We start from the raw sequence: 14,858 nt of genomic DNA, 5'->3' as shown, positions 1-14,858 counted from the left end.
AACAAAAGAAAAATGCAAATTTTTCAAATGTTAATATTTTTTTGTTTTTCTATTTTGTATTGTTTTTTTTTTGTTTTGTTTGTTTATTATTAAATAGATCACATTTATGGTTCTATTTTTTCACTTGTTTTTATGTTCACATTTTTCATATTTACTTTTTTTTTTTAAATACGCTTAGTTGTTGTTGTTCTTTTGCTGCTCTATTTACATGTGTTTTATTTGATTTGTTTTGTTTGTATGAAAACGCAACTTAAGAATCGAATTTGTTGTTTCTATTAATGATATAATGAGTGTTTACAATTGTTTATTGAATACCCTTGGCAGCGGTAAATGTTAGTTTTTTTTTAAATATGTATTTTAGATGCAAAGGGTATTTCAACTTCGTGCTGGCCGAAGATTTATTTTATTTAATTATTATTTTTTTTGTATTTTTCGAGATCTTTTTGTAGGGGGGATTGTTTTGTTTGTGTCTGTATTTGTGTGTGTATAAATTATTAATTAAAGTCTAGCTTAAATGTGTGTGTGAAATACTTGTAGCTTTCGATTTAATTCTTGAAATGTTTTGCAGCGCTATCAAAATTGTACAACGGTTCTTTTTTCTTCTTTTTTGCCTCTTTAATAATTTGTTTTTTAATTTTAAATTTGTTTTTGTTGTTAGTTAATCTACGCTATAAATTATTTTAAAATTTATTAACACAGATGACTTTATAGATTTTTTCCAAACAGTTGCCCAATTCTTTTTCTTTTCGTTTTTGGTTTTTTTTTACTCAAAAATACAATTAGCTGCCCCACTGTATTAAACATTATTTATATGTATGCATATTGTTATTGATTAATGTATGCCAATTGTTAGGTTTCCTTATTTGTTGTTGTTGTTTTTAATCTACATTTAAATACACAGCTACACACATTGAATTCTCTGTTGTTGTTTGTTGTTTTGTTTGTGGTTTTTTTGTTTTTGTTTTCTTTTAATATTAAAATCTTAAGCTAGAAACACATCAATTATTATAAATATTTCATATATATATATTGTATATATCTATATAGAAACAGAGTTTGGAACTCTGCACAAGAAAGAAATATTTGGGTAGGTGGCAAAACTAAAGAGAATACATTGATTATGATAATATTATAGATATAGAAAATCATCAAATATGGGAACAGAACTTAGTTATAAGATAATTCTCTCCTTTTCTTGCTTAAATTTGTTTTGTTTGAGACTTGTTGTGGGTAATACGAAATCAATTTTTAAGTATTTATGTATGTGTGTTGTTTGAGTGTGTGGTGTGGTGTGTGTGTGTGTTTTCTTTTAATATTCATAATTATTATATAATATCACATCAACTTTGTTTTTTATTTCTTTTGTTTTATATATATAATTTTTTCCTTTGCAACTCTTCTTCTTTAACTTCTCGGTTCTACTCTTGCTTTGCTTATTGTTTGATTCCTCTTATATATATATATATTTATCAATATATGTAGGTATATATATAAAGAGCTTTTATAGCCTAATAAGATCGTGAAGAAAAACATACATACACTTACATGTATGCATATATATATCAACTACCACATTATATAGAATTTGTTGTATCCGTATCCGTATCCGTTATCCATATCCGTATTCCGTAAGTGTATCTTGTATTTCTTTCGATATACACATACATACTCATACATAGCTTATTTCGATTAATACTCTTTTGTTTTTTTTTCTCTCTTACATTTTTCGCTGGTTTTCTCATATTTTTCTTTTTCTTATGCTCTTTGCATTTTTGTGTTTTGTTAAAAAAAAAAATAACGGATAACCGGCAACCGTTCACTGAGTGAAATTTTGTTTATAATATTTTCAATATTTGTTTTTAGTTTAGTTTTTGTTTTGTTTTTTTCTCAAAAAGTTTCTTTTTTTATAAGCCAAAAAGTCAGTCCAATAAGAGTTTTGAGTTGCCTGCAACTGCAGTTGATTTGTTTGTTGTGTTTGTTTTGTTTTTCCCCTTTTTCTTTAGGTCTCAAAATACATAATTGTTGTTGGTTGTTGTAGTTGTTGCTTTTGTTGTTTTGTTTTGTTATTTGTTTTTTTTTTTTTTTTTTGCTGGAGTAGTTGAATTGTGGTCCAAAGTTTGCCTCTTTATGGGTTTGTTTTTGTTTTATTTTGTATGAATTTGTAGCAGACGCCGACGTGAAAGCTCACCAAAAGTTTACAGCTGCTCTTCATCTTTATGCTTCTTCTTTGAGTGTTCTTCTTAATCATCATTTTTTCTTATTCGGAGGGATTGTGTAATGAGTTGAAGCAGCGCTCACACGCCCCCACGTCCACGCCTTCCATCTGCATGCCTCATATGTTCGTTTGTTAGCTGTTGTATTTTTACTCGGACGAGTAAAGTTTATTTTTGGTCAAGGTGAAATCGGGACTGATCATAATCGTATTGCTGCGTGTAAGATTTCTGTGATAGGAAGACAACACAAAATATTACAGTTAATTATCAATGCTAACAATGGCAATGCTTGTGCCCATCTAGACGTCTCTGTCACACTCACTTGAGAAACTGAGGCAGTAGCGAGGTCCAGCCGCTTTTGTCCTGCTTCAGCGTCAAATAAAGCTCGAATATGGACACAGTGTCCGGATCAACCTTGAACGAAGCAATGCGCCTGTAAAGCGAGAGATGGAGAATGGGGAGTTAGCTAAAGCTTTGCTTAACGGGATCGTTGAGCTTTCGCACTCACCTAGCGTTGTCTGGCTCGCTCTCAAACTCAATGAAAATAGTGCAAGCTCGCTCTCCGCACGGCTCCCGCTCCGACATGCGTATTATTTCGGCTGCAATGCGTTGGGTGAGATCGTTAGGCAGCGTCACCTCGGTGCAAGCGAGATGGCGACTCTTTGCATCGCGCAGTTTTGTCTGCAGTCGCTGCGAAAGCTCCTGCACAGCGCCTGGATTTACATCGTCCAGATTGTCAATGGCGCCGAAGCGCGACGCCGCCGTCGACTGCATTGGGGAGGCGGGCAGCGTGGGTGGCGGCGCCGGCGGTGCTGCCTGCAATACATTCGACATATAGGCGGCAGCGCTGCTGACCCCATCAAAGGCCAGTGGCGATGCTGGAGGCTTGGCCGTCGATACCGCTGCTCCTGAGGATGTTGTCGAGGATGTTGATGCCGAAGAAGAGAGGCGAGGTCGCGTCGGATTGAGCGCGTAATGTTGATGCTGACGCATGTGCAGCACCGATGCTGGATGTCCATCCACAACATCAACGTCACCAATATCCACGTCAGCCACGTTCACCTCGGCTGCAGCAGCTGCTGCTACTGCTGCTGTTGGCGGCGCAGTAGCTGCGACGCCCGTTGCTGAAGCCGTTAACGGTGCTGGTGCAGTCAGCGGACTCGTCCAGTCTGCAATTATACAAAAGAGTTGCATGAGTTTTCAAGTCACCAACAAAACACAAACGAGGAACAAAAAACAACGACCGGCTGCAGATGAAATAAAGCCACAAAAACCGCAGAGTATAAAAAAAAACAGCTGATGTCTGCTTTGCCACCGGCAAAACTCGTACTCTCCCACTTGTGTTCTCTCGACAGCCGGAGAGTACAAGTAAGCGAGAGAGAGAGACCGAGCTTGCGCAAGCTCGAATTTACACTCAGCACAAAGCGCAGGCTCGCCAACAACAACAACTGACTCAATGACTTCCAGGGGGCAGCGGGGCAGCACGAAATCACCTGGCAACAACAGCTGGAAAATCAGCCGTTCGCTTAAGCAGACCCCCGGCCATCTTCTCTAGCCCCCCCGCACAGCAAGCAGTCAACCAGCCATTAGGTAATGTGTTGCGTCCCCTGCCTTCTCTTCTTTTCGCTTCATGTGGCAGAGGCCTCAACGTTTCCAGCTGACGATTGCGCCGTCTCTTTCGCTCGTTTGTTAGTCAGCAGTTTCTTTCAGCACTCATTTGCCTTGCTGTGCAGTTTGCCGTTGCGGCCCCACGCCTCCCTCTACTCATACAACAGTCCATCTCTTGCTTTATGTGTCTTCTTTGTCGTTTGCCTTTGGCTGCACAGTTTTTATTTCTTTTGCTGTTATTTTAATACTCAAGCATACAAATACAAAAGCCCAGACGTAGAGGGAGTCGTAGAGGGGAATCAAACTGAGGCTGAGCCGAGCGCAGCAGCCGCACAGTGGTCAATTGTTCGCATAAAATGCATGCAAATATTATATTTTTTCGTTTTGTGAACTACTTTGAAATTGTAATTTAACTGTACAATTCACAGTGTTACAAACAAGTATACGCATATGTAACACACATGCTGCACATGCTTATGTCGAAAACATTTACAGAATATTTAACCTATTCGCAACCACTGTCATGGGCTGCCCAGTGTTTACACACATAAAACATATGTATGCATGCATGGATACATACATATATAGGCACATGCATCTGTTAAGAGTGTGTTTGTTCAAGGTGTATGTAGTATGTAAATAAAAAAAAACGTTAAATTTCTTACTGTTGTCCCATGCACAAATTAACTACTTGGCTTGACTCGACGATGTCATGTAATTAGCGCTGAAACTCTTGAAGCCCAAGCCTCCATCCCTCCCCCACCATTCACATACACAGATAGCTTCCCATCTTTGAACACGCACACACAGGCAGAGACGACCTGCCCATTCCATTACACTGGCTGAATGGATATTTTACACTGTCTCTTTCACTCGCACATTGGGTACTGTGCACACCCGCGTAATTAAGAAATTAACGACACATGTTTGCGGCTCTCTCGCTCGTTCTCTCGCAATGTACGCTTGTGTGTATAGTTGTGTATGTGTGTGAATGTGTGCTGGCTATTGAATTTAGTCAAGTGCCGCATGAAAAGGGTTTGTGTAAAGTCAAAAGCGAAAGCGAAAAGGAAACAGACAAACGAGCGCACACACATTTAATTACACTCACACACACAAACACACACATATAATTTTGATTCTGTTAGAGAACCACACAGAGCGTACGTCTCCCCCGCTTCTTTCTTTTACCCACCTTTGCCAACAAGCAGGCACATCACGCGACATTTGCGACTGTCTGTTTTATGCATTCGGTAATAACAACAAAAACAGCCTAGCAACAGCATCACGCATACTCACACATACAAATGCATGTACTGCATACGCTATGGCCGCTGCTTATGTCAAAGCTTTGTTTGCACAGTTTGTTGTTATTGCAGAAAACCATGCCCAGAACCGTCGTATTCATCTTTTAAACAGTATTTGCCGGTACAGTGGGGGAGTGCGAGCAGTAAAGGGCTACTTTTGCATTATGCGTATAATGTGTGTGTGTGGCCTTGAGTTTGAATTGTGGAGAACTGACCAAAAGGTTGATTGAATGTGATTGATGTTTACCTTGGGTTGAATTCGTTTAGCAGGCGCTGAATCCTCATCGAAGGCTCCCTCACACTCAAAGTTATATCCATATTCCGTGCAAAAGTAATAATCTGTATACTATGTGCGTGTGTTAGGATACGAACAACACGCGCTTTTTATAAATACTGCGTAAATTGGCGATCAGTGTGACCATACACGCCGTATTTAAAATATCTAGCGATAAATATATGTGTATCGATTGGAATTTGAAATAGAGAAGTGAAGCAAGCCTTTCGAAAGCAGCTGCAATGGATTTAAATCTCGATAAATTGAAATGTTTCAATTTGAATACAGGATTAGTTTTGCTTGTTTTTGACAGTCTATTTGATATGCAAATAACCGTTGCACAAACTAAGGAAATTAAGTAATTTATTAAACAACATTATTCGGGTTCTAGATTCCCAAGTTTGAATACCACACATAAATATGCATGACTAGACACACACACACACACTGCACACATGCATACATATGTATGTACATGTGTGTGTCCTTCGAAAATAAAATTGCATGCGCTCAGTCAGTCATGAAATTAAATTGACTGCAAATACACACATTACTGGAATAGAAGAGTGAAAGAGACAGAAGGCGACTGCAACAACGAGTGCGAGAGAGCGAAAGAGCTTTTGAGGTCTGCCGGTTGGCAGCAAGCAAGCAAAGCAAGCAAGGTGTGCATACGAGCATGTTTTTGCATGCATATGCATGTCTGTGCATGTGTCTGTGTCTGTGTCTGTGTCTGTGCCTGTGCACACACAACGACATGTTGTTGCATGTCGTCGTCGTCAACATAAAGCTGCTGCTCCCTCCCATCCTTTTGCCTTTAGGTGATTTCGAATTTTCGGTCGGTTTACATGTCGCCTCCTCCCCCCTCTTCATCCCCAACCCCCGAGAAGGAGTTAACTCATGCCCCAGCTTGGTGTACGTGTCCGTGTCTAATTTGCACGACTGTGCGCCTTGGCCAAGTTTAAAGTGACAGGGATTAACAGGATGTTGCATAATCCGACAGTCAGACACACAACAACAACAGCAGCAGCAACAAGGACAACAGGATATGCTTCTAAGGGAGGCACAAAAATGCATAAACCAAATTTCGTGTGCTTCAATACCCCCATAAAAAAAAAACCAAAACCAAAAACAAAAAATGGCAACAAAAGAAGAGAAATGAATCCTGTACAACCCTAAGATATGCTTGGCATATCCTGTTCCTTTCATATTTTCCTTGCAAATCTTTTACTGATTGATAAAATCCCTCAATCACCATCAATCAACTGAGAACACTGTAGTATATCTGCAGATATCTAATTTCAACATTATATCTCCATAGAAAAGCATTGCAAAAAATGTCTTTTAATCAATTAATCGGCTAAAAAGCTTTTTACTATTTATACTTTTTTTTATTGAAATAAATAATTTTAGAAACAACTTTTTTTTTCTCTAATTTATTATAAGCGAATTATTTTTTCTTCAGAATATTTTACGTTCACACATTATTCTTTTTATTATTCAATTTTTCTATTAAATAAAAACGTTGAAATAAAAACGTTTCAATTTTCATAAAAAATGATTATACCCTCTATCTAACGACTGCGGGGTATAATTACAAAACCTATATAGATTTTACGCTTCGTTATGGTAATTTCTAAATTTTTAGTGTCGAAAAAATTTGTTGAAAACATCAAATAAAATGTTACCATACGCCATAAAATTAATTGAATCAAAAAGCGGCAATAAAAACAATTTTTGGGGTGAAGATTCTTCGAAGAACATTAAATATTAAAAATGTGTACTGCAAATGTTTCGAAATATGCTTCAATAAAAGAACACATCTATAATGTTTAATGAATGGGTATTTTAATAGAGAAATCAAAGCTTTTACGTCACGTTTCGCTGATAAAGAGGTAATTTTTTTTATATGTTCCCTAAAAATACTCTTGGAATTTAAATCAAATGAACAATTTTATTGATGAACTGATGAAAAAGGAGCGGAAAAATTTAGAAACGTTAGCTATTAACATCTCAAAATTTACGAAAAGAAACGATTCTGGAAGAATTTTTTTTAAATTTTAAATTCTTATTGTAATTATATTATATTTTTTATATTTTTTTATTAATTTCAACTTAAAATATCAATTTGATTTTTATGAGTGTAATTGCAGAATTTTAGCAATATTTTAATTTATTTACTGAACCCTTTCACAAATTAAATGGCACGTATACATTTTTTTAGATTGTTAATTTAAATTTGTACTGCATATTTAATTAAAAAAATATTTAGGAATAATAATTTTTTACTTTTTACAAATCATTTGATCTACAACTTACGGTTTAATTTAGTCAAACTGGATTCAAACTTTTTTACAGAATATAAGAAAAAATAAAAGAGTCGCTTCATAAATTTCAACTGATTAAAAGTTTTTCAACAATTTTATTTTGTTGAAATATAAAAGTTGAAACAATTTGCACATTTTATAATTTTTCACCCAGCATTTGAGATATCAAATAATTTAAAGGTCTCTGAGAAATTTGTTGAATATCATGTTTAAGCACAGCAGAATAATAGGAGATTTAAAAAAAAAATAAGCTTCCTTTTAGAAATGGGTATTTGTTAACTCACCTTTTACTTTTGTTGTACCAATGACACCAAATTGTCCCTGAATATGATTTTGTACTGAGAGCACTTCCATCTTCATAGCGCGGACGGAGAGCGCAGTAAATCAAATTGGAATTATCTCACTCGGTTTCTCCAATTGGAAATTGTTGTGGGTTGTTTTTGTGCAGCGGTTTTTTGATTGGGATTATTTCTTAGCTTTGCTTTACGGTTGATGTTGATTTTTCGTTGCGTTTTATGGATAGTTGCATATGTGTTGCTCTGTGTGTGTGTGTGTATGTTTGTGTATATAACTATGTATATATGTATTAGAAATGCACTTTAATCACAAGAATTTGATTTGATTTTTGTGTGTACGTGTGTTGTGAGTGTGTTTTATTTATTAATTTATTACTCTGCTTGCATTTGATTATTTCACGTTTTTATTATGTATTATGTATTATTTTTTGTTTTATTACTTTTGTTGATTTTTACGGCACACAATTTTCTGACTGAAGCTTTGTCCTCCTCCTCTCGCTGTGTCTCCTTTTAATGTTGTTGTGTTCTCCTCTCGTTTAACAAATAATTGCAAAAAGTATCAACAACTAAATTTGTTATTCTAGTTAAACATTTAAATTTGTTTTAATACATTCTAAAAAAAGCCGAAACTGCCGCCCGCTTCGTGTTTGCTCTCTCTCTTTCTATGTGTGTGTTCCTTTTTTTTGTTTTTTCTTTTGCTCTTTAAAATTACGCACAGCACTTGAAAGTTTTTGTGTAGTTGTTGCGAATTTAATTAAAGTACTACATAGATGTGTTGGTATTTCTGTATGTAAGTAAGTGAGTGTGAGTGTGTGTAATGGCTAATGCTGCTGCTAGCGTCGTTCCGTCTCCGTGCGTATTCGAGTGGAGCTGCTGTGTTGCGTGCGGCGGCCGCTGCTTGACTGAACGACACAAGCTCAGCCGCAATTGACGTTGGGCCCTCCGCTCAATAAGAATCAAACTGCACTCAACACTCTCAACACTCGACTCGACTCGACTCGACTCAACTCAACCCAACTCAACTGACGGCAAACTGAGGGCAAGGCAAGTCAATAGCTCACACAGCTGTTCTCTCTCTATCGCTCTTGCTCTCTTGCTTTTATTTCGCTCTCTGCGTTTGGGTGCGTATGTGTGTGTGTTTGTGGGTGAGTGAGCGAGTATGATGCGGTGTTGTTGTCAGCTGTGTGCGACAAACAACTACAAACAAAAGTAAGCGAAGTTGGAGGAAGATGGACGACACAACAAACGGCTAAAAAACGGCTGACGGTGTGTGTTGTTTGTTGAGAGGAGCTTGGGCGGCAACTTCTGTGTGGCGGAGCAGTTTTCCAAAGCTACTATCCGGCCGGCTGTGTGCGCGTCCGCTTTTATAGCAATTTTCCGGCACGGCAGCGCTGCTGCTGCGACGCGCTGCGCTGCCAACGAGTGAGTGACTTTTCCCCTTGGCCGTGAATTGGCCAGCGATATATAGAGAGAGGCTCGCCGCTCTCGCTCTCTATGTCTCTCTCTCAGTTGCGCCTAGCGGGTTTTGAGTGGCTTTTTTTCGGTTTGCTGCACACGTTTTGTGTGGCAAACATATGTTTCAATGCCGCAACATCAGCTGTTGGGCTGCGGCGCACTCAACATCGCTCTTTTACTCAATTACTCTTAAATTTAAGAGCGCCAAAGAATGTCTCTTGCGAAGTGCACCGAACTCACTCAAGAGCATCACAGCTTAGCTCAGTCCTCGAGTGAAATGCAATGTGCTCATTTACTTTATTTTCACTAATCAGCTGAGTTGGCACATAAATCCAATTGGAGTATGTTAAAGTTGCTAACAAGATCGGTTTGGCAGTGTTTGAAATTGCGATTTCTAATGGGAAGTGAATCAAAGAACAACAACGATTTGTGTCAAGTTGACAGCTTTGGCCGCTCGTATTGAGGTTAAATCCGAAATATAAATCATGTATTTGATTAATTGCACATTGCTGACTTTTATCCTCTTCGACGTTTTGCTGCATTGCGCGAATGCTGGGTGGAGTGGGAGGTTATCATGGGGCGGGTGCTGCCCTTTAAAACTTTTGGCATCTGTGTGCTGCCACACGCTGTGCCACCTCCCTCCCCCGGCATCGCCCTGTTGACGTGGCAATTGTGTTGTGTAAACATTTTTTCAGCATTAACTGACATGTGTAAGCCCCCCCCAATCCCCTTCTCCATCCCCCGCCTACACACCACACTTAGAACAGACACACAGCGAAGTAGTAGAAGTAAAAGAAACAGCAAAGCGACAAGTTTTTGTGGCAGAACTTTGCGCTGCGCTGATCCGTCGCCCCTCTCTCTCATTCCCCTTCCCACTCCACACGTTCGCCTGCAGCTCAACATCTTGGCAACGCTGACAAATAGTCACGCCAAAAGGAGACAGCGAATAAGACTGGAAAGAGGAAGAGTGGGAAGCTGGCGCGGCGTATTTCCGTGTATGTGTGTGTGTGTGTGTGTTAGTGAGTGTATGAAGGAGTGTGATGGGTGGAGGGGGAGTGGGGCGGAGGATTACAATGACTGGCCAACGGCATTGGCGCCATTTTTTATTTGTGTATTAAGATGAATCGTTAAAATAGTGACAGCTCCTGCGCTCGAGCCGAGCAGCGTTTTAATCTACGTTTTTTTTTGCGCGCGCCATCCTTCCCACTCCTCTTCTTCTTCTCCGTTCTACTCCCGCTGCCGCACAGCAAAACTATAGACAACTCTCTATATTTGAAGCAACAGCGGAAGCGGCAGTAAATGAAAAAGACAAGCAGCTCTAAATTACTGCAAAAATGTTTGAAAATGCTTCAAGTGAGCATGTACGACTAGAATATATGCTGTAAAAGTATGTGTGTAGTGACAGATATACATATACACATGTATGTATGTATGTAACGGTTATAAAAGAAACACACATAAAAATATCTACACATATACATGTAAATACCTATGAAAGTGCACACGCAGTAGCTTAACTGCTAATGCACGATAGATGGCGCCAGCGGTACTGCAATAAGTCCAAGATTATTATTACTCAGATCGCTTGATAATTGACTTCTTCATCTTGACTGTTAATTTACTAATTTACTATGTGATTTGCTTATTTATTTGTCATTTGATGCCTGAATTTGTCAAATAATTCACTGTATATTACGTTCTGTCATTTTTGTTTTCCTAAATATGTAAAAAAAAAATGTAAGTGCTAATTTAATAAAGCTAAACATTTTCTCAATATTACAAATTAAATATAAAATGCTCACTTTATTTCCATTTCGTATTTTTTTTTAGAATTTGAATATTAAAAATTCTTAGCTAATATTATCTTCTATAATTATTTTATTCTATATTTACTTTATTTATTTTCCAATACCTTAATTATTTTTTTTAATTTTTTTTTTATTGGTTTTTCATTCTTTTAAAAATAAACAAAATTGTACACAGACAATTATAACAATGAAAAATATTTTTTAAGATGTTTTCATAAATAATATCTGTGCTAAAAATTTTATCTTCGATTATACATACAATATTATTTGTAAGTACATAAATTCATTATATTTTTTTATTTAATGTTTACAAATTTGTAATTTTTTTTTTTATTTTGTGTGCATATTTTTTACGAATTTCTAGCAAAAACTGGACAAGTAAATAAAGTATTAGTTTGTATGCTAGAAAATTTAAAAAAAAATACGTCATACAAAATAAAAATAACAAATTTCAATAAAATGTACAAATACATAAAATATTAAATTATATTTTCTAATACTTTGTTTAATTGTTCATTTAATAAAAAACTTTCGCTATTTTGCATGCCTTATTTGACATGATTTTCTAATACTTTATTTAATTACATATTTTATATTTCTATATTTAATATACTAGTTATTATTAAATGTAGCTTCAAAATGCATTAAATTCCAAGTTGTTATCTGAACAAATGTGTGATTTTAAATATGCATAAAGCATGCGTAGCAACTTCCACCTGGCTGCTTTGAAATTCAGCGCAAGTGCAAGATGTTGCACGCTGGTAAGCGGTAAAGAGTAAACAGAATACTGGATTGAAATGGGGATTACGAGTGTTAAAGTGTAAAGACGCTGGCTGACTGCTTACTGCTTATTGTGAACTTTTGATGCGGCTGCTTTGTGTTCAACTTATGAAAGCAAAAGTTTTTGATAACATTGCGAACACGTTTTCCGACTCCTCGGCTAATACACACAAATGCACTTCAAAGTGGGCCAGTTTGGAGGCGTGGCGGGGCGGGGAGCGGAGCGGAGCGTAGCTGAGGTTAACATCAAAGGAGAATCCCACACTGAAGTAAATTCCGCTAAAAGCTGCGTTTGTTTGGCCAAGGCACTTAAGCTATCGGCCCAATCCTTTCCACAGCAACAGCTAAGCGTGAAAAAAAAAAACAGCAAAGAAATCAAAATTCGAAACTACTCGCATGCAGAGTGCGAGAGTGAGTGAGAGGGGGGAAGTGTGAGTGAGAGAGAGGGAGAGGGAAGGCAGCTCTACTTGCAGATGGAGGTACTCTCATTTCTGGGCGAAGAAGCAGCGAAGGATTCGATTGAACGAGCCCAGCGAATGGACCACTTAATGCGCCTTTGTGAAGTGCCCCAACGCGGCTACTGCTGTAATAATACCCTAACAAAGGGTATAACGAATGCAGCACTCATTTTGTCAACTTCTTAATACTTTCACACTTTCAAGATGAGACAATTAATTTCTCTTTGAATAATTATTGTCAGCACAATTATTTTTTTATTTTTATATCTTAGCTAGAAAAATGTAGATTTTAATCGGGCGATTGGCGGTAAATTTATGTAGATTTGAAATTTATATATTTCTAATTGAAATATTTAAAAAATGAAATCTTACTAGTGTTTAGAATACTGCAATAAAATCTAAATTATTAAGTCTTACATATAATATAGTCAGAAATTAATAGAGAAAATTTGTTAATTATTTGGAAAATCTTAAGTTATCTTAGTTAAAAATCAAGAAAAAATATGATTCTCATAGCTTTAAGTTTTTGACTAATTTTGCGTTTAAAATTAAATTGTTGTAGCATCAAATATAATATAATAATTTAAAATATATGTGTACATATAATATATAAGTTTTTAAAAATCTAGTTAAGATTTGGTCCAAAATGTTTTGTAGAATATTGACAAACGTTACAACGTTATGTATATTTTTAGTAAGAGAAAAGAAAAATAGTTATAAAAAGTCACTTTAGAAATTTATAAATTTAAATGCATCATTATTTATAAACTATAGATTGTTGTACTAAAAAAACACGCACAAATATGTAAAAAACTAAATAATAATGATATATTATAGGTTAGAATAATTAATTAGTTTAGTTAGTGTAGTTAATAAGTATCTACAATATAGAAAGTTAAGTTGTACATACATACATAGATAACAGCACACACTTCAAGAGAGCTAAAAAAGAAGTGTGACCAGACGTAGAAAATCTTATGAAGCCACACACAGTCTCAGTTCACCAAACTGATACCTCATTGTATCTAGTATTTATCTAGTATCTACCCATACTCAAATGGTCACACTATAAACTCGCATACCAAATACTTCCCTGACATATTCTATACGAAAGAAAGTGTATTCGGCGTTCGTTGTGCTGGCGCTAACTCGAATTTGGTATTGGATGCTTTATAATGCGTTGCACGTTTTACCAATAAAACAACAACAACAACTAGAAGCGTGGCTGGGGCAGGGGCAAGTGCGAGAGAGAGGAAAAGAAGGTAGAGGGGGGAGGGGGGGGGGGAAGAGTGGTGGCAAGGGGCCAGTACAAGTCGCAATCCTTTAAGTTTCGGTTACAACGGAATCGTTGCTTCCCTTCCCCCTCCCTCTCCTCTTCCCACCACAACCATTTCCCTTCGCTCGATGTTTTGCCCACCCACATCGATTTTCATGTGATTTGTGTAGACGTGTTTGGTTTTTATTGATTTTCACTTGATTCTCTCCATATGCTTAAATATACTTAAGCCAGTACGTGCACATTTCCATCTCATGGGCAACCGCAGCTCAGAGTGGAGAGGAGAGAAAGAGAGGAGAGCGAGAGAGAGAGAGAGAGATGTAGTAGAAACAGCAGCAGCAGCAGCAGCAGCAGCTCTAATGTCAGGATCATGTGAGGTTATCAACATAATTTCCACCGAACCCACATCCACTTCCACATTCACATCCACATCTACAACATTCACATCCACATCTACAACATTCACATCCAGCCCATCGACTGCACACACTAAACCCGGCCATTTCCCACATGTTTCTAGTTTATGATGTAGTAAGTTTTTTTTTTTTTTTTGCTCTTCACAGGACCACAACGTTGTTGTCCTTGTTGTTGTTGCTGTTCGTGCTGCTGTTGATGATGGGAGCGTGTGCGGTTTGATAAGACTTGGGAATTCAGTTCAATTTTGTAGGGTTCCGTTTGCAATGCCTTTTCCTTAAAGTTTCTCTCAAAAATCGGCGAGAAAAACTAAGCAAAAGTCAAGCGTGCTCAACTGGGCGTATACGTTATTAAAGTGCGTTCAAATATGCGTATACTTAATGTCGGCGCACTGCGACAGTATTCGGTATTCGCTAAGTATGTTTAAGCCCAAAAACAATGTTGGTAGTTGTTTGAATAATTGCAGCGCATAGAGAGATTTAGGCTTCTTCTTTACTTGCAAATATTTGAAGGTTCTTTGGTATTAGAAAATAATTAAAATTAAGGAAACAACATTAGACCCATTTCTAGTTATAATTTTGTAAGCACCTTTAAAGTACATTTTATTATTTGTCACTTTTTGATTTTGCCTTTTTTCAATTTCACATT

The 14,858-nt window shown here is 37.0% G+C and overlaps 1 protein-coding gene across 1 annotated transcript; it reads right to left on the bottom strand.

Moving 5' to 3' along the window:
* Positions 1-2,038: 2,038 nt before the first annotated feature.
* On the bottom strand, positions 2,039-9,360 carry LOC133846125 (protein charybde). Its single transcript, XM_062280890.1, has 4 exons — positions 8,008-9,360; positions 2,722-3,382; positions 2,536-2,646; positions 2,039-2,441 (listed from the first exon to the last, which is right to left on the bottom strand). The coding sequence occupies exons 1-4, from the start codon at positions 8,081-8,083 to the stop codon at positions 2,363-2,365; spliced, it is 927 nt and encodes a 308-aa protein (XP_062136874.1). The 5' UTR covers positions 8,084-9,360; the 3' UTR covers positions 2,039-2,362.
* Positions 9,361-14,858: the final 5,498 nt, after the last annotated feature.

The sequence above is a fragment of the Drosophila sulfurigaster genome, chromosome 3 (genome assembly GCF_023558435.1).
Source record: "Drosophila sulfurigaster albostrigata strain 15112-1811.04 chromosome 3, ASM2355843v2, whole genome shotgun sequence".
In the NCBI taxonomy this organism is placed as follows: Eukaryota; Metazoa; Arthropoda; class Insecta; order Diptera; family Drosophilidae; genus Drosophila; species Drosophila sulfurigaster.
This window is presented reverse-complemented; position numbering and strand designations above follow the sequence as displayed.

Coding starts and splice junctions, on each gene's coding strand:
- LOC133846125 (XM_062280890.1), bottom strand. CDS start 8,083: ATGAAGATGGAAGTGCTCTCAGTACAAAATCATATTCAGGGACAATTT. Junction 3,383..8,007: donor TGGTACAACAAAAGTAAAAG/GTGAGTTAACAA, acceptor GTATAATTGCAG/ACTGGACGAGTCCGCTGACT. Junction 2,647..2,721: donor AGCGAGCCAGACAACGCTAG/GTGAGTGCGAAA, acceptor CTCGCTTTACAG/GCGCATTGCTTCGTTCAAGG.